This window comes from Macrosteles quadrilineatus, unplaced genomic scaffold (genome assembly GCF_028750875.1).
Source record: "Macrosteles quadrilineatus isolate MER2022 unplaced genomic scaffold, UCM_ALF_1.0 Scaffold_4__1_contigs__length_99947679, whole genome shotgun sequence".
NCBI lineage: Eukaryota > Metazoa > Arthropoda > Insecta > Hemiptera > Cicadellidae > Macrosteles > Macrosteles quadrilineatus.
Window position 1 is genome coordinate 21,952,715 of NW_026542597.1, and position 20,076 is coordinate 21,972,790.

Here is a 20,076-nt window from a genome sequence, read left to right on the forward strand (position 1 = left end):
TGACATAAATGAGTGTTTGTTGTGTCAGGTGAAGGGCACAGAGGATCTTCCTCAGATGCTGGAGGTGCTGTGTCAGTGTCATGAGTTTGCTGATGTCAGACTGAGAGTGGATAAGAAGGTGACACCAAACAGTCTCAGTTGCAACAAACACGGTCCTGTTGTTCATTTCCATTGACATAAATGAGTGTTTGTTGTGTCAGGTGAAGGGCACAGAGGATCTTCCTCAGATGCTGGAGGTGCTGTGTCAGTGTCATGAGTTTGCTGATGTCAGACTGAGAGTGGATGAGAAGGTGACACTAAACAGTCTCAGTTGCAACAAACACGGTCCTGTTGTTCATTTCCATTGACATAAATGAGTGTTTGTTGTGTCAGGTGAAGGGCACAGAGGATCTTCCTCAGATGCTGGAGGTGCTGTGTCAGTGTCATGAGTTTTCTGATGTCAGACTGAGAGTAGATGAGAAGGTGACACTAAACAGTCTCAGTTGCAACAAACACGGTCCTGTTGTTCATTTCCATTGACATAAATGAGTGTTTGTTGTGTCAGGTGAAGGGCACAGAGGATCTTCCTCAGATGCTGGAGGTACTGTGTCAGTGTCATGAGTTTGCTGATGTCAGACTGAGAGTGGATGAGAAGGTGACACTAAACAGTCTCAGTTGCAACAAACACGGTCCTGTTGTTCATTTCCATTGACATAAATGAGTGTTTGTTGTGTCAGGTGAAGGGCACAGAGGATCTTCCTCAGATGCTGGAGGTGCTGTGTCAGTGTCATGAGTTTTCTGATGTCAGACTGAGAGTGGATGAGAAGGTGACACTAAACAGTCTCAGTTGCAACAAACACGGTCCTGTTGTTCATTTCCATTGACATAAATGAGTGTTTGTTGTGTCAGGTGAAGGGCACAGAGGATCTTCCTCAGATGCTGGAGGTACTGTGTCAGTGTCATGAGTTTGCTGATGTCAGACTGAGAGTGGATGAGAAGGTGACACTAAACAGTCTCAGTTGCAACAAACACGGTCCTGTTGTTCATTTCCATTGACATAAATGAGTGTTTGTTGTGTCAGGTGAAGGGCACAGAGGATCTTCCTCAGATGCTGGAGGTGCTGTGTCAGTGTCATGAGTTTGCTGATGTCAGACTGAGAGTGGATGAGAAGGTGACACTAAACAGTCTCAGTTGCAACAAACACGGTCCTGTTGTTCGCTTTCCTATTGACGGTCGAGTTAAAACCAAGGAAATGAAGGTCAACAGGTTAGTCACCAAAGGTTTATTGATTTTTCACTGTAAAAACCGATTATTTTCTCAAAAAGTGATGCAATTTTAAATATTTTGTTAAATTAATTGGTTTGATTTTACATTCTAAAGAACAAAATCTCCACAAATCTGTTACACGATTCAGAAAATTCCAAATAACATGAAAATAATCATATGTTTTATGCATTTTTGTGGTTTTAGTATTTTGACTATCATCATTATAATATAAAACACATGTATACCAATACTGGTAAAGAATAACTTTAAAAGGTTCTGCTATGTGGAATTTACTTGTTGACTGGAAATTGTCTGATGTCATACTGATCACAGTAATCTGAAAGAATTGCCCACATTACTTTGACCAAGGGAATATGTGTTTATTTGCTAAAGCAATGTGTTTTTTAGCACAACATGTTTATTTGCAGCTTGATTCAGGCACTCCTCAGCTGTGTTCCCATCAATGACCCATCTCTGAATCAGGAAGCTGCGAGACTGGTGAATATTGCCGAACGTCTTATGAAAGGCAAGTTGCGATATTATCATTTCATTTTCACCAGGCTATCGTCAACGAAGGAATAAGATTAGAGAAATTAAATATAGTCTCGATTTACCAACCTTTGGCTATGCAAACCTGAGTATAACCCATCCTTGAAATAAATCATTTCCATACCCCTATTTCCATACGGTATGATCTTCGTGTCTGTGTACTATAGTGGATTCATCGAGACAGTCCCACCTTTTGTGGCCTCTAAAGATGCAATTGACAGTTCTGTTTGTTTTTCAAGTGGTACGTATCACACAGTTTGTTACCTAACTATTTATCTTCTACGCCTCATGTCTTGATCACAGTAAAGAACAGAAAGCTACTTTTTTCCTTTGGTTTTATTATTTTCCCTTATATCCAACCTTTCCCCTAATTTGACCTTGCTGCTGCCCGTTTGGAAGGATTAATGGAGACTAGGGCCTACTGTAATAATAACAACACACTGTAATAGGTTAGTGATTTATTTGCAATGGTTGCATATCATATGCAGTATAACTACTCATACAAGTATAACTCATCATATGCAGTATATCTAAAAGGTAAGAGAACATCTTGGTTACTAAGGGTTTCATAGACAAGCAGAATATGAACGAGCTCCAGTTAGAATTACCCTAACTCGAGAATGTTTAGGTTTGTCTCTGTACCTGTGGAAGCAGCCGCACTTCCAAGCATTGGTGTCCAGCCTGGTATTGTCCAAATGTCTGGTGTGTCGTCTGTGGGAAGACTCGCAGTACGTGGTGAGGCAGCTGCCAGGCATCGGCCCCGCCTTGGCCGCACTGCTGGTCGGGGCTGGCAAGACAACCATACAGTCAATCATCGATGCTAATCCAAGGGAAATTGAGATGGTAACTTGCTATCTTTACTTGTTCACATAGATAAGAATGGATTTGAAAATATGATTTGCCATGTATGGTGATCAACTGTTTTTGATTACTATAGTACAGTTCTCTCTCGTTTTGATCCTATTACACCAGGCTATGGCCATTTACGTATGACTTACTCACACATACACAGACACTGCTTTGTGTACTAACAAGTGATAATCTGTTTACGTACTGTTGTTTGTTTGGATTTTTTTTGCTATTTTTCCTTTTTCCTTACTATAGTATTGTAGTTCATAATGTGTAGTTAAAAACATATCCAATAATTTTTCTATCTTCTGATCCTAACGTCCTCTTTTTCAGTTTGAACAATAATACGGACTTGAACTTTCCAAACGAGAGGAAGTCCAACACGTAGTTATTCTATGTAACATAACCTATTTATTTTGTATGGTAGAATAATTTCCGAGGAAGTAAAATACGCACATTCGAATATGCAAGCTCATAACTTCCACCATTGATCAAGTGATTGGTTCCTGACTCAATTTTTTGCACACAGCTGGTCAACCGACACCCTCCATTTGGCAACACACTACAGGAGGCGGCGTGGCGTATACCCAGGTTCTCTCTCTCTCTTGCTCTTGTGGAGGAGGGTGCCCAGATACAGGTGGCAGTGGAGGCAGTCAACCCAGGACATAACCAACAACACTCTGTCAGTCTAGTGGTGGGGGACAACAACAACCAGATCCTGCTGATCAGGAGATTCCAGTGAGTGTTATGTTGATTTCAGCTGGGCGTAAAGGAGTGAACATTTAAAAACGTACGTTTTCAGGAAAAGCACTTTGCAAATTTTTTTCCACTTTTTTCAAAACTTTTATTATTTTTTTTATTTCATTAACATTTGAAGTTTCATAAAATGTCCATGGCAACGCAATATCTTTGGTAGTTATTTTTTTAAAGAGCATATTTAGTGGAAAAACACAAAATCCTGTCACGACCATAACGGACGTTTAAATGAATATTAAAAATGGTTAATATTATTTTTATAACTATGTTTTGCTATAAACTAATTTACTTTTATGACCATTATACAATAAAAAGGTCACTAAGCTTTTAGTATATTTGGTCTTTCCAGAAAAAAATAAAAAAACTCAAAAATTGAAAAAAAGCCAATAAAATCTTTTTAAGTTTGTATAACTACGAAAAAACTTACCTGAGACCGGAAAAATCGTTATGTTTGTATAGAGGTGTGCTTCTTTTGTGTATAAAACATTGAAATATGACGATATTTTAATTTTTTAAATTGTTATGATAGAAATCATAAACGTGATGGTCAGGGACAAGCGGTACGGTCGTGAATTGTCTGGAATAATTTAAATCTTTCTAGGCAATCCTTCAATTATACTGTTAGTTATAATAAAAATATGTGTTTCAATTGAACTAAACTGTTCAATTCACAATTATATTAAAGTTATTGTCACGACCAAACACACTATAATCCATAAGGCTGGATTGGTCGTGAAAAAACCCGCGATGGTCGTGAAACTTTGGTCGTGAAATTACGTGTTATTTGGCTCTGTTCTGGTGGTAGCCCTGCACCTCATGTTCGAGGATACAAAGTGGACTTCTAGAATAATCTAGCAATTGAAATATCTTATAAACAAAAATTAACACCATGTCTACTTCATCGAATGACTACGTACGGTCATGGACACACCAAAATTACAAAAAAACACAATCTTTCCTTTATTAATCTTGTAATTCCTCCTTTCAACTCGAAACGACCGGCACTACAATCCTGACGTACACCCCGAACTAGTCTCTCAAACCAACTGACTCCATCGATGCCAGGCTTGCCACTGTCGGGCTTCAAAGTTGAAAATTTTTCCCAAATGGTCGTGACGCCAAATCGAGGGACAGACTTATTTTGTTATGGTAGTCAGTTTGCAATGACAATAAAATTATAAAATGCTCCTTTTTTGTAAGTTTAATAACCATTGATGACATAAAAATATGGCTTTATATATTTCGGCATGAATAATTAGTCTAAAAACAGCGTGAAAGTTGGAAAATGTACCCTAGGGACACGTCACGGTCGTGAATTTTGAGACTTTAAAAATACGAAAAAAATACCTAGAACCTATTTAAAACCAAATAAATGTGTGTAACATGTTGCCCCCATCCCAAAAAATATTAAAACACATAATAATAAACTACAAATCCAGTATCTACGAAGTAAAAGGCCAGGGACATGAAAACGTACGTTTTTAAATTTTCACTCAAAGCTTGTTCAGCCTATACAGTTTATCCATTGACTATTGACAAAACAACTACACATTTCCCCTCCATAAATCTGTAGGCAGTTTTAGAATGAAAATGGACATAGTTGGGTTGAGCTACTAACAGTTGATGTCAATTTATTTCAATCTATATGTTGAATTTGTCAACTTGTTAAGCAATAAGTCAAGCTTAATAAACATTTCCTGTAAATAAATCTCTCATGTCTCATAAATGATCAAAGTGGCTCATTTAACTATGTTCTAGAGAAAAAATTGGGCTAGTATCTAAAAGTCAGTCATATAATATGACTTAAACATCTTTTGATCAGACTTAGTACAAATTATACATCTTTTACATTATTTTGTCCATATAAACTGTCATAATGTCTATTCCAAGTTTTCTCACATACTTATTATAATAATTTCATTACAATTTTGGTCTTAGTGCAGGCACCTCCCATCTGGTTAATTTTCTTCAAATTGTGTTTCTTCCCCTTCTCTTAGCCAAGCCAATTCACCCTCCTACTTCTTATCTCTGCCAACACTTCTGTTTTGACGGGTTTTGTTGTACAAGTTTCCGAGTTTTCCATTCTTTAGTATTCCCATTTAGTCATTTCATATCTTTGAATGTTTGCCCAAATAATAGTGTGTTCATCATAGTAGAATGTATTTTGCCTGCATTTTATTTTATTGATATACAAATTGTAATTGAGATGTTTATGATTTTTATGTTTTCAGAGATTCATTTTGGACATCAAATAAGCAGTTTTTGACAAAAATTCCAAAGAAAGTTTGCAAGGAAGCATCTTCTGTAGAAGCATATCTCATCAGTGACTCATGGGGTATGCTCAAATGTTTTATTGCTCTACGTCTATAGCAATTATAGTTAAAATGTAAGTCTTGACCTTCACTAACAAAGTTAACGGTCAACAAAGTATCAAGTACTACATAAAATTGAAAAACGAGATATTTTAAGACCATTTTTACAAAGTGAACATCTTTTTTATTAATAACCAAACTACATAGGCAGACCACCTATATTCTGACTAATGGTTTTGGTGTATTGCCAGCCTAGTAGTTAGCATCTCAAGCGTTGGTGCAAAAGGGTCAGTTGCCTTAAAAGCATTTGCAATTCTTTCATAAAAATGGCTTAGACACTGAAGAAATGATAAAAAATGAATGTGTTTTTCCATTCCATTGGCACATTTTATGTTTTTGCAGGGAATTAAATTGAAATGCATTTATTTATAAGCATCTAAGTACAAATTGTTTTTTTAGTAATGGCACTAGATAAAGAATATACTATAAAAATTTTACAATGTACGATTTTGAATTACGATGTTTTCTGAAATGAGTCATCACCAAATCCATTTTGTTTGCATACAATTTCAGTTTGTTCCTTAAAGTCAAAATTTACAGTTAAGGTTTCAGAGGAGATTGCTAAGATTATGACAAAAAGCTTCTAGCAAAAAAAAATATTAATAATAATAATAATGAAATGGTCCAAAACCTCCATTAAGTAAGTAATTCCCCTTGTGCAGTGAATCCCTGCAAAAATTTATCTTTGTTCGATTTAATCGTACTTAAAAAACCATAATATTTCAGTTTTTTATTCTGACTAAACTTACCATTTTTGAAGAAATCATTTCCACAATTTACTTGTATGCTCTTGTGACCGAAAAACATTTGTAACACTGTCAATTAATGTGATCCAACGACATATATTTTAATACCTTTGAAATGGCGATCATACAAATGTAGGTATTTTAAGCCAAATATGAATGGAGATGAGTGTAGGATGAGTGGTGCGATATTGTAGTCTTGTTAGTGATTAAGGCCGACATATTCCTTAGACACAGCTGTTAATTATAGCCCATACAGCCAATGGCAACTAAGGGACCTACATTTTATAGTAGAATCCAAACAAAATTTTTGCCTTGTAATAATGTTGGTGATTATTTTGGACTGCATGCAAACTATAGTATTTAGCAAAATTTAGGTTCACATAATCTAATTTTACTCCTATGCTTATTCATATACATGCAACACTAAGGTAATATTCTGTAAAAATGTGTGTCCTTTTAGTTGGCATTGATGACAAGGCATCGCTCTCCCTGACCAAACCTGCAGTCTCCAACAATAGATCTGTTGTACAGAAAACTGTCAATACCAAAGTGAGTTATTTGATTTGCTACTTGTAAATACAGTAGAACCTCACTGATCCATCATCTTTAGGACACACTCCTGTGTGTTCAAGACAACATTGTTGCATTATGCTTGGTTTTAACACTCTTACTATAGATCAATCAGTGACTTTATGCTTATTTTCATCATATCACTCATCTTAAGCACAAAAACACTATAAGTAAGAATATGTGAAAATTAGCACGTTTTCTGATTTGATACGTACAATTTACCAAAGAATCCACCAATTCCATCAACTTCCACAAGAGGCATTCGCCATTCAATTCAGTAGAGCCTCTTCCACCAAGCCTGTATCCACTATCTGTGAAACGAATGCTCACACTCATTACATTGATGACCGATCATTAGACAGTTTATTGCATGTTTGTAGGATGAACAAATTAAACTACACTCCATGGCATACATAAACCGAATTAGTTCTTAAGTTTACAGTGTACACACTTCCGAGAGGTTTAAATTCCATTTCCATATTAATGATGTACTTTATACTTTATGTAGCCATTTTTAGCAAAAAAGAAAAGTTGTTTGGCCTACAAAAGAGTGTTTGTTTGGTACCGTTCCCTTCCTTATTACACATTTAATCATACCAGCTGATTTTAAAATATAGCATTCTTTCCCTTATATGTCTTATCAATTGTCATAGAGTAAAAATTAAAATAGAAAATAAAGCACAAAGAGGGTCTCATTCAACTATATTATCTTCCACTTGTTGCATTTAGTGCATAGATTTCCTTTAGCTTCAGAATTATGTAATAGAAGTATTATTTTTGTTTCTCTTTTACACTGATTGCTATATGATTTCTTTCAGACTTTGAAAAATCAAAATACTCCAAAACAAAACCAAACCTTGAACCGCAATAAAGGAAATCCTAAGTCAAACAGAGGGTCTGTAGATTTGACTAGATATGAATACAAACCATCCAAGCAGATAACAACAATCAACACTACAGATGAGAAGTCACAAAATTACAATCTTCCAGTTCATCAAAAGGAACAGGTGGCAGTCCAACCTAAATCGAATAACAATGTATTTCCTAACGATGAGGAAGATAGTCCTGATTTTGATTTTTCTGATGTTTTTGACGAAGCGCCAAATGAATCCTCGAATCATCAGAGTAACAATTATTCCATGTCACAAGCTCTAACCCAAAGCAGACAACAATGTGCTCCAGACAGTATATTTCTGACCCAACAGTTGCCACAAAGAAACTACAGATTGGATCAAAATGTATGTAGGAATATGGATTTTCCTGAGCTTAGGCAAAATGTAGAGGACAACCCTTATTCCTTTGCACACAAACCAGCAAATCAAATGAACCATTCACAATTTCAAAGTAGATATTTGAATTCTCAGCAAGAAACCCAAGGTGTTTCAAGCTATGGAAATGAACAGTGTTGGAGTCAAAGGTTTGAAAATAACAATCAAGCCTCACAAACTTTTGACCGAAGGTGTGATAAGACTTATGTAAATGGAAGTTCTCAGGAAGAAATTTCATCCGAGGTTCCAGTTAACAGGTACTTCTCATTAAATAGTCAAAGACTTCAGACAAACCAACTTGAAGCCAAGTCTCCATATATTGGTAGTAAATGGCAGTCAACCTGTACGAATAGGGAAGGAATTGACTGTTTAAATTATTCCAGGGAAACAAATTATGGATTCAACCATACAAATTCTTATAGAAACACTGTTTCTCCTGAACAAAGACCCAATAGTGAGGTAAGCAACATAAGGAAACAATACTTAAGTCAACTATTGGGAAAAGACATCCCAGTTGCTTCAGAAGCTCTAGATAGAGGACATACATTGTCTAATCATGATTTTCAAAGCAATCACTTGTCAAAAGACTATCTACACTCTCAGAAAGATGTAGTTAAAAGGTTCCAACAAACAATGAATTCAGAAACACTTGAGAATTTTACAGTCAATAGTCAAAGAGTTGGTTCAATAAATACATGTGAGTCAGTTCAAAACCGTGATTGGATCAACGACTCACCAGAACAAAGAGACAATGGTGAGGTAAGCAACATAAGGAAACAATACCTAAATCAACTATTGGGAAAAGACATCCCAGTTGCCTCAGAAGTTCTAGATAGAGGACATACATTGTCTAATCAAGATTTTAAAAGTAATTACTCGTCAAAAGACTATTCAAATCTACACTCTCAGAAAGATATAGTCAAGAAGTTCCAACAGACAATGCATTCAAAAACACTTGAGAATTTTCCAGTCAATAGTCAAAGAGCTAGTCCAATCAATGCATATGGTACGGTACAAAACCGTGATTGGATTAACCACTCAAATAGTTTTCATTGGCAATCAACTTCAGTTGATGAAGACAGAGTATGTATCGATAAGAATAGACCTACAAGGAATGATGAATGCTATCGGAACATGAACTACTTATCTCAGTCATACTCAGGAGCACAGCAGCCGGAAAGTATTCAAAATTATGATAATCTTGAAGGGAGTCAAAAGTTTGTGGGTTGCCCTGAAAAAGAGTCATCAACTATTGAAAATCAATTTGCATCTCATGTTTCATTTAGTCAACCTAGACTCCCAGCTAATAATTATTTTACCAAATGTTCAGAAAGACAGAGTGCAGAATCCTCCATTGGAGAGTATGCTAGGACATTGAACAATGAAAGTAGGTTAATGAATAAAGACATTAACAACGAACGTCCCTTCACATTCACACCAAACGATGGTACACGTTCATTTGTGAGTAAGGAATCGTATTCACAATCATCAGGCTACAACTTCAATTTATCCAATGATAAAACAATTTCTAAAAGTCCCAAACAGACAGGGTCTTTGAATAATCAAATGTCAGAGTTTCATGATTATTCATCTAATGTTGATTCAGGAACAACGGGACACAATGCCAACAGTTTTTCTACAATTACTAATGAGATTCAAAGACAAATACTTTCACGACCAGCATCAAATAAATATTTTAGTGCCATTGAAACGCAAGAACCCCATCATCCAAGTCAACTTATGATCCAAAGAGGAAACCCCTTACAACAATACAATACAAGCAGTTTTGCTTCCGGTACATCAGCTCAACACACCCCTTTTATACAAAGATCAAACTATGATGATTTGAGAAGTCAAGCCAACCCAAGAATGGATTTGAATGAAGGAAATAATTACAGTGCTGTTTCTTCACCATCTCATTTTCATAATGCTCAAAACAACTGTAAAGAGGTAACTCCCACAAAGAGTTCTCTGTATCATAATATTCCTGCAACTTCTAATCCCAGGCACTTCTCTCAGGAATCAACTTTGGAACCAACCAAAAAAGACCAGCTGAGAAAAATGTATTTGAATTGGCTTCTGAACAAGCCAGTCGAAAATGTAAAGAGGGACAGCAAAAGAAGTTATCTGAATTCTAATGAACAAGATATTTCAAGTAATCGTACATTTTCTAATCAAAATTTTCATGAAAATAGTTCTCAGGTAAATAAAAATCAGGATATAAAAAATTTCAGTAATATAAATGTTGATGAAATTAGCAATTCAAATAGTAATGAACAACTTATGGTCTGCGTAGAAGCAATTAGTTCAGGTGCCGAAGATGATTTTGTTGGATTTGATAATATTTTTGATGAGGAATTAGAAGATGATGCATTGGTTTCCAATGAAATCTGTTTACCAGTTGAAACACCACCAGTTAGAAACGTAGAAACAATAGAACTGTGTAATGAAACAGAAGAACGCGAGACAAGTTTGGAGGATGATGTCATCAATGATTCTAATGCTCAAGTAGAGACTTCAATTTCTAACATGAAACAAAAGGAAAATATGGCAAAGGAAGATGTGTTATCGCCTTCAATGGATGATGTTTGCTCTTTAAATCCGCTTGTATCAGATGACTTTGTTTCTCAGACAATTGCCAGCCGGCCAGTTCAAGTGAAGCCTATATTTTTCATGTATGGACAATCAAATAAATGTTCCATAGATGGCTCCTGCGGCAAATTTAATGCCAATGAAGGTGAGTGTATGTTGTTTATGCTTGTTTATACATATATTAGGCCATGTTTATTATATTTAGAACTAGCTGTGTGCCCGTTCTACGCACGGGGATCTCATCATAGTCAGTTAAAACCTTCTTATATACTAAAGCACAGCAGTTGGTTTGCATATTTTCAGATATGCTGACAAAACTATTCCTTCGCAAATACAGTATCTGACAGTTTCAAGCCAAAACTAATGCTTCGCAATTAAATGTCACCCGGATCTTTTTGGTCCATATGTTAAATGCAATGATTAAACTAAAAAAACTGTATCAGCATTCTTGACACATACTTTCTCCCATAAGTTTGTCAACAACCTTTGGAAATGGGATTTGTACAATTTTGTTCAGAATTTAAAGGATTATAACATAATGGTTAAAGGTATTTAAGGTACTACCTCAAACTCATAATTTAACACTTTATTCGGGTTGACATTTTCATTTTCAAGGTGCTCTTGTCCTTTCCGTGAAATACTGAGAAATAAAGGACATTAATGCGTTACCAACAGACATACACACAAAAATAAAGAACTTAATTAGGGAATTTGCTACGCTTTAAGCATAAAAAAGTACATATAAAATTAGTATTTGAAATCTTTGTTAATGTCATAAAATTTTATCATAACAATTTATATTTGCTATTGCTTGGACCGGAGATGACCCGAAATTCTGTCGAAATGCTATCTGAATCGGTTTGCTATATGAAATGAAGTACAGTAGGCCTACTATAGACGATTTAGATTGGTGATTTATAGTAAAAATTACCAAAATAGACCACGAACTATTGATACATAAACAACGTTCAAAGCGTTTGAACAATTCATGATGGTTTGCTGAATAAATGTTTTACTAAAATGCGTTATCGCTTAGCATAAACTAACAATTTGGAATCCAGACAGAAAAAGCAAAAAATATACAGTTAAGACATCAATAAATTGGATAGGCCTACGCCTGTAATAAATAAGGTGCAACACCACTAACTAATTTGTAAATTACTGTGATGTGTTGGTACGTAAAAATGATTCTTGCTGCTACCAATGGTTAAAAGGAAAAGAACCAGTACCGTACCAAAAACAACGTTTACAGTTAAGAACTGTAGTACATCCGACCAATTATATGCGTTAATCAAGGTTATTTATCTCTTGGTTTTGGATTTTCTCATAAAAAGTTATCGGCAATCAAAGTTATTTCCCATTAATTGCTTTATTTGTACACAACTCTTAATGTAAACTTATCGGTGTCAGTTTGAAAAAAAAAAACAACCTTATACAACATAACTTTCTGTTATTTAATAGATTACGTATTCTCTAAACAATGATTGCTGGTATATCTATTAACATTATAAGGAAATGTGACAAAAATTACACAACGTTGGGTTTTTGGACGTTTGTAATTTTATTTCTTAAGTACCTAGGTAGGCCGTGTATTCTATGGAAAAGTACCGGTATCAAGGATCGTTGTCGAAAAGGTTGTTATAAAAATAATTCTGTAAGAGTACGTACCCAAGAGATGGGCTATGGGCCTATTGGCTGTATGGTCCAGCGATTGCATCACACGGTGAGTAGGAACTATTAACTATATATAGTCAATGGTAGGAACAGAAAGTGACACATTGGAAAACCGAGCTTAGCATCATCCGTAAACCTCTGTTACAATCACCCTCTGCAGTTGTGATTTTTTACTTCACACTTTACACAACCGCCATTGAAGAGTCGTCAATGAGTGGAACCTTGTTTCTAAGCTATTGGTGACGATCATTAGTAAATTTAAGTTTGCCAGCCTTATACAACACTGATTCAATATCTTCTTTCTGGTTATCAAAACTCCAGAACAATTTTATACACAAAGAATGTCTGGTTCCTGACCTGGATGATGCCTAGTTATTTAATTTACGATTACACTATATTATTCCACTTGCGATTAATTAAATCCGTTATGTCAGAAAAACGTTTTTAATCTCACTTGGATGGGATTTGCCTTCAAAACGTGATCGGAAATGGTTGCGGTGTTTGTAAACAACATTTGTAAACATTTCAGTGACAGCTAGAAAAAATAATCTTGATCCGAACAGCTGTTCGTTATTTCATAGATGATTATGTGATAAAAATTGGACGAAAACTTGACAAAAATCGCACAAAACTGCATTTTTGAACGTCCGTAATTTTAATTACAAAGTAGTGAGGCCATATTTTAATGGCTAAAGACACTCTCGCCAATCCAGTGAATACATTAAAATGACTTGGGTCTTGATAGGTACTCTCGTTTTCCTGGAGAAGATTGCGTAAAATGCCATCTTGAGTGTTGCAGAAAGACAGAAAGACAGACAGACAGACAGACAGACAGACAGACAGACAGACAGAAATTTAGATGAGACTTGTTTCGGCTTCTTTAATGTATAAAACGTAAAAATAACCTAAAAATTTACGATTCTGAGCAATGTACAGACAAAACTCTAACTTTATTTATATAGATAATAACATAACAAGGTTTATCCTTGTATACAAACAATAGTTGTACCAAATAAATATTATTTTGTTTGGCTGTGAATTTAGGTATATATTTTCTTAACTCCATCAAAATATAAGTAATGTTGCAACATGCTGATTCTACCTATTGTAAGATTTTTTTCATTTGATTGGTTTACTAAAACATGCTGTAACATGGATATGAACGTCAGTTCATCTCTTGGATTCATTTATACCATGGATGACTACATCGATAGGGTGGTACCTTTACAAGCATTTTTATTTTCAATTCATTTTGGTGTTTACATAAAAAAAAAACATTTTACATTTAGGACTTATCATTAATCTGTCAAAATGTAATCAACTTTTTTAAACTTTTAATTTTTCAGAAATAAATTTAGATGGAGCCGAGAATTCTGGTGCAACAAAAGAAAAGGAAGTTGTAGCAACTGACGAGCAAAAAGAAGCCACTTGTACCAAAATTACATTAAAACAGGATGAAAATATCACCCACCAAACAAAACTTGGTGGTGATACAAAAGATACAAGATCTGACAATGGTCGTATTGTAAAAAATGTTGAAACGGTTGAGCAAAAAATTGTTGTGAACAATGATATAAAAAATAACGTACAAACAGAAGCAGAGTCATATATAAATGATCATGATGGGTGTCAAAACATAGGGAATGAAACTGGGCCAAAAAATCTTCAGTCAAAAACATTGAATCTAGAAAGCTTGCCAGCTGATTTGAGATATTTTCCCACCACGGAAAACCAAAATAGTAAGTTTCCCATTGCAATATCAGGTGGAGAAACATCAACAGATAATTCAAGATTTGATCCAAGCATTGGAAATAAAAACAATAAATTTCCTAATTCAAAAATAGATGAGACAAAGACACTTCTGAAAAGATCAGTTTTGGAAAACATAAATACAGTACATGCTAAAGTTGAAAATAGTCAAAAGACTGTGAACAAAAATGAAAATCATCAACTAGAAAGTGATGGAGCTTTAACAAACATCAAAGACGGCTTGAGTTCAGATGAAAAGGTTGTCTCCAATAAAGGTTATGGCTGGAAATATGAACAAAAAGAAGATGTTTTTATAGGCAATGCCAAGTAAGTGGAAGTATTTTGCCTTTACAAGTTAATATAATGCCTTTACAAGTATTTTGTATAGTTTAAAAAGTATATAAAGTATATTGTATGCTGAAGGTAAAACCCACTAAATCCTACAATGGTTTAAAACAGTTTTTCCTACAGTTACCTGACAAAGCAGACTTCCTTGCACTGATTATAGCACGCAAAGTAGCTAATTTCTACATTTACCTACTTTTGCCACACTCATTTTACTTTGCCGCACTCCAGTATTCTAACCAAACAACACAAAACATGGTGCTTTTATAAGGCACTTAATAAGTGTACGCTTGAAAATAAGTTGGCAACACTTAAAGATACTACGACTACGATCTACGAGCTATACAGTAGTAAAAATATGCTAAACAAATACTAAAACAGTTCAAAATTCTTTAACTAGGTATAACTTTTTTCTTTCTTAACGACGTTCTGTAAAAATAAAAATCTATTCGTTGAAGTTTAGGCCTACTCATAACAATATAACTAAAATTGTTCTGAAAAATGAAAAAAAAAATACAAATTTGTATGCTTTTTTAGGAAAAGTATTATGCATCAATTTAAAAGCCCTATTTTAGATATTTTAATTAACCTCTAATTTACAACTATCCTGATGAAAGTTCCTCCATACACTCCAGTTATGTTGAAGCTCTGTCAAGTGAATTTTACAATTTTTTAAAAGCTGTATCATCATTTTTTTCAGGAAGATCCACAATGAGGGTACAGAAATTAAGAATGCAATTAAAACTGTTTCTTCACAGGAAATCATATCAACCGACAAAAAAAGAAAATTTGAAGATTGGACAACTGACTTTGTAAAATCAGTTGTGATTGGAAACATCAAACTTGACTCAACTGATTCACTTCAACCAGGGTAAGATTTTGCAATGTCGCTAACTCAATCAATAATAAGCTAATTAATTGTCTTTGAAAATAAAAATTTTAAACTCTTCTGGTGAAAAAATCAAGTGTATTCCTCCTCAACAGTTGCTTTTTCTAGATAAAACTCAGTTGAACTATGATAATTTGTGTTGCCCTAGTCTTTGTACCTTTTTTTCGTGATAAACCATAGTAATCTTGGCTCAAAGTTGTGTTAGGTAATATTACAGCTTAAATAACTCAAGAACATATAACATTTCTTAGCCACCGTTTTGACAGTAAAGAGGGAAGGGCAGGGACATTATGTTACATTTATTTAACGATTATATTTATATCCAATGAAGTTTTTTATTTTGATTTTCCCAACGTAAGAAAGATTTTAAGACAAGTCAAATGGTTAGTTGACATAAACATGTTATAGTTATAAATACCCCCGCCGCAGCAAACCTGCAAACTAAGCGAATTTCAACTTGTCTGATTACATTTTTACTAAAATATTTCCATAAATAAAACATAAGTTATATATTTCCAATTTAAATAACATTAGATTTAACGAGTGCTTAGGTTTGCTGCTACGGGGAAGGTAAAAAGTGTTTTTTGACAATATGTCAATAGTATAGGATGAAATAAATAAATTTGCCAAATTTTATCAACATTATATCCATAAACAAGTAAATTACAACAGTTTTCATTTTCTCCATAAGAATAACAAGTGAATTTTAAATTACCTTTTTTTTTAATTTTCTCCGTGACCGTTAGGCATACAACAGCGCTTCAATATACTAAATTATTTGTTTTTTTTAAGCTCTACAAAATGGTTTGGAAAGAAATTGCTAAATTTTAAGTTTTTAGGGTCAAAAATGGGAAAAACCTATTTTTACCCCATAAAACCCCCCATAAACCCCTGTTCCCATGGTCCGATCATGCTGGTTCGCGAACTCGTTCGAATAAACGTAGGTTTACCCTTTTGTACCAAATTTCATCAAAATCGGATCATTTTTGCTCGAGTTATCGCGCTAACGGACACACACATATATATATATATATATAAATATATATATTGAATAAATATATCGTTCACTATTGAGGGCTACTATTATTATTAATAAATGAAATAAATAATTAAACATTTAGTACCTTTTTTTTTAAGTTATTAATTTATTGATATATATCTAATATATAAAATTCTCGTGTCACAGTGTTTGTCTGCAAACTCCTCCGGAACGACTTCACCGATCGTTATGAAATTTGGTGTGTAAATTCTGTAGGTATGCGAATCGGACGTAAACTATTTCCCGTTTCGAAATTCTTAAAAGGGCTCTGCCCAGTGGCTCTGGAGTTTCCCATGTTAACCTTATGAGAAATGGAATTAATGAATCTTAACAGCTGTTTCAATTAAACAAGTTGGTTCTGTTCTATGATGTTCAATAGCATTAAAGTTACAAGGATTACCAACAGGGTGCAGCACTATTATTTCTTTTACATTTATGACAACAGCTAATTTGCAACCAAAAGGTGAGTGAGCGTAGCGAACAAACTTCAACCTGGAGGCGAGTGAGCGTAGCGAACGAGCTAACCTGAAGGCAAGTGAGCGCAGCGAACGATTTCCAACCTAAAGGTGAGTGAGCGTAGCGAACGAGCTCCAACCCAAAGGTGAGTGAGCGTAGCAAACGAACTTCAACCAGGACGTGATTGAGCGATGCAAACGAGATCATCTTGAAAATTAAACGTAACGGTACTTTCTTTCCATCGGTCTGTCTTAGGGGAAACCTATAACTTAGGCGATACGAAGTTCGCCGGGTCAGCTAGTATATATATATATGAATTTGAACGGATGGTGTTTTTGGCCTCTGGGGACCTCAAAACGAAAAAGTAAATCGGTCCCGGGTCTAGGTCTTACCATGAGACCTACGGTAATAGCTTATTCCCTATATGGGAAATTCGCTAAAAAGTGTTAATTTTTTAAATTTACATAATGCTAATGAATTTTATTACCTACAGCCTGTTGTTTGTGTAATCTATTTTTTTATTTGTTGACATTGAATTAGTTTTTGTAAATGTTTTCAAGTGATTCCCTCTATGTAATTAGTTGAAATCTCAATGAATGTAAAAACCCGTAGGTTGTAATTTGGTAGTTGTCAGTGACTCAGTTTGAATCATTTGATTTTTTCAGAACCAGATCAGCTGGGGACATTTCCTCCTCACCTCAATCAATTGTCTTTGACATGCTACTGGGCAAAAGCAATCAGAAAAGTGTAACAAAATCAGTTGATAACCAATCACAATCAAACTCCACATTAAACACGGCCAAACGTCAACGGCTGGATTTGTGTCAACCTAAACTGAGAAGCAAGATTAATTCTTGGGAGGTAAGGAGATCATTAATAAAAGAACCAATGATTCCAAATATGAAATCAAGTACTATGAATTTTGGTCTTTCTCAAGAGATTATTGATGAAAAGATGAGATCTGTGGAAAAAATAATGGGACTAGGAGATTTTAAAAGCAAATCAGTAAGCAGTACTTTATCCAAGTTCGATTCAAAGTCAATCAAACAGACTTTGACACCTTACTTGTCTCAAAAGCGCAGAGTTGGGGAAAAGAAATCCATCACCAGTTCTGCTAGACAAGTGAGTAATCATACACCATCAAGTGCACCAAAATGTACGATGACACCTTCTTCTTCTTCGAAGCTCATAGAAATTGACTTCTCACAATACACTTCAGATCATAATAGCAGCAATGATCTCAGTTCTCCAGGTGGAAATTTGTCAAGTTATAGCTTGAAGTCTTCTACCCATAGTCACCAGCCAAGAGCAAAGACTTCTATACCGGTACCATCTCCTCAGCAATCTTTGTCGCACGGTCATTTGCGTTCACCATTATCTGATCAATATTTTAATGTGATTCAAGCTAATTCCTCCTCAAACTTCGGCAGTCCAGAGAAAACATTTGAATGTGAAAGAAACGAGAATTCGCTCTCTCCTATTTGGCCGAATCCACAAACAAGTTACCAACCCCCAAAAAGATACGTGACATCAAAAAAACTAGATTTGTTTGATTTTCCAGAAACAAATGAATATTTGTCAAGCAATCTTCACTCACCAGAAGACATTTCGTATTCACCAACATCAGACCAAGATGATTCGCCAATTCCAGGTGAGTACTCTTGTTTAATGTTGCTACTTTGTTCCCGAATCTTAGTTGTAGGCGATGCCAATAGACACATTCTTTTACCTTAACTGTTCGTTTAGAATGTTGATCTTTTTATGGTGATCTAAATAAAGACAATAGTGTATTACAATTTAAGAGGCATGGGCAAACCAGTGGTGTTGTGACTTGTGTGAATTCTCATTAATAATTTCCTACGCTAACATCGCTTTCTGCAGCTTAGACGGATTACATCTATGATTTGAAATACCCTTTAATTAACATGTGTCTCTGTAATAGTATGTTTCATCAACACTAGGCCAAAGAAACACTTTCAAATATACATTTAGATTTTGACACAGCATCGGAACTTTTTTAGCTGGCTCTAATTTATTACTGTAAAACAGTATTATGTTTAAAATTTTGACATCGTAGATGTCTATACTAAAACAACACATTTCAACGTGTTGTATTTTTATTGAACATAATATCCAGCTACGAGATATATACTTTTCCACCATGAAACAGTTGCATTACACACACAATACTATGCAAATTCAACATCTTTTGTCGATTTAATTATTTTAATTGGTAGAGTTTTACCTTTGACAATCTTAACAAGATCTTGATTTTGTTTAGATATTGACTACAATGAGAGCCCGACATTTTCTCACTTATCTAGTGATGTTTCTCCAATAGCTTTCTCCCCAATGGCAGAGCAGTACCCAGGACTTTTTTAATGAAAGGGAACAAGTTCATAAAGTACAGTTATTAATACAATTTATACTTATTTATAGGATTAGATTTAGTCTATGTTAAGATGATTAAATGACTAGCTTTAAATTAGTGAAAAAATATAATTTCTCCCATTTATTTGTTGGCTGACAAATAGTGATAGGTTTGTTCTAACATTGTTTTATGTTACAAATGTTATTTTAATTATTGCCATCACTATTGTTACTGGCATAAAGAACCTATAATCAGCGGTATTCTTGTAAAAATAAGTAAAATAATACTGTTACTTGTTATAGTTTTGAGTCGGGATTAATTTTAGGGATTTTAGTTTGATTCTTCATAATAGTTTTCAAAGCAGAAAATTTTATGTTTTTGTTAATGTTTTTAGCATTTTTTCATATTTTCAACTGAAGAATTTCTTTAGATATGTATTGATAGGATATAGTGGTCATTTAGGAGATTTAGATCCTTAGTTTATTTTTAAAGTACTGTATTCATTGTTAGGTAAATGATAAGATATTTCATTATTATAGGCTAGGTTTGTAATGTAAGCTTTGTATTCACTATAGGAATAAAAATATGATTCATAATGCTATAACC

General features: G+C 34.5%; 1 protein-coding gene across 1 annotated transcript in view; it reads left to right on the plus strand.

Moving 5' to 3' along the window:
- LOC128992802 (uncharacterized) overlaps positions 1–19,276 on the plus strand; it is a 31,628-nt gene extending 12,352 nt beyond the window's left edge. Inside the window, exons 11-22 of the mRNA XM_054416541.1 lie at positions 1,061–1,245; positions 1,674–1,771; positions 2,423–2,637; positions 3,173–3,381; positions 5,631–5,734; positions 6,978–7,066; positions 7,906–8,612; positions 10,362–10,510; positions 10,652–11,092; positions 13,968–14,697; positions 15,416–15,586; positions 17,765–19,276. Coding sequence (XP_054272516.1) covers positions 1,061–1,245; positions 1,674–1,771; positions 2,423–2,637; positions 3,173–3,381; positions 5,631–5,734; positions 6,978–7,066; positions 7,906–8,612; positions 10,362–10,510; positions 10,652–11,092; positions 13,968–14,697; positions 15,416–15,586; positions 17,765–18,833 — 4,167 coding nt within the window. The 3' untranslated portion in view covers positions 18,834–19,276. The remainder of the gene's footprint in view (positions 1–1,060; positions 1,246–1,673; positions 1,772–2,422; positions 2,638–3,172; positions 3,382–5,630; positions 5,735–6,977; positions 7,067–7,905; positions 8,613–10,361; positions 10,511–10,651; positions 11,093–13,967; positions 14,698–15,415; positions 15,587–17,764) is intronic.
- Positions 19,277–20,076: the final 800 nt, after the last annotated feature.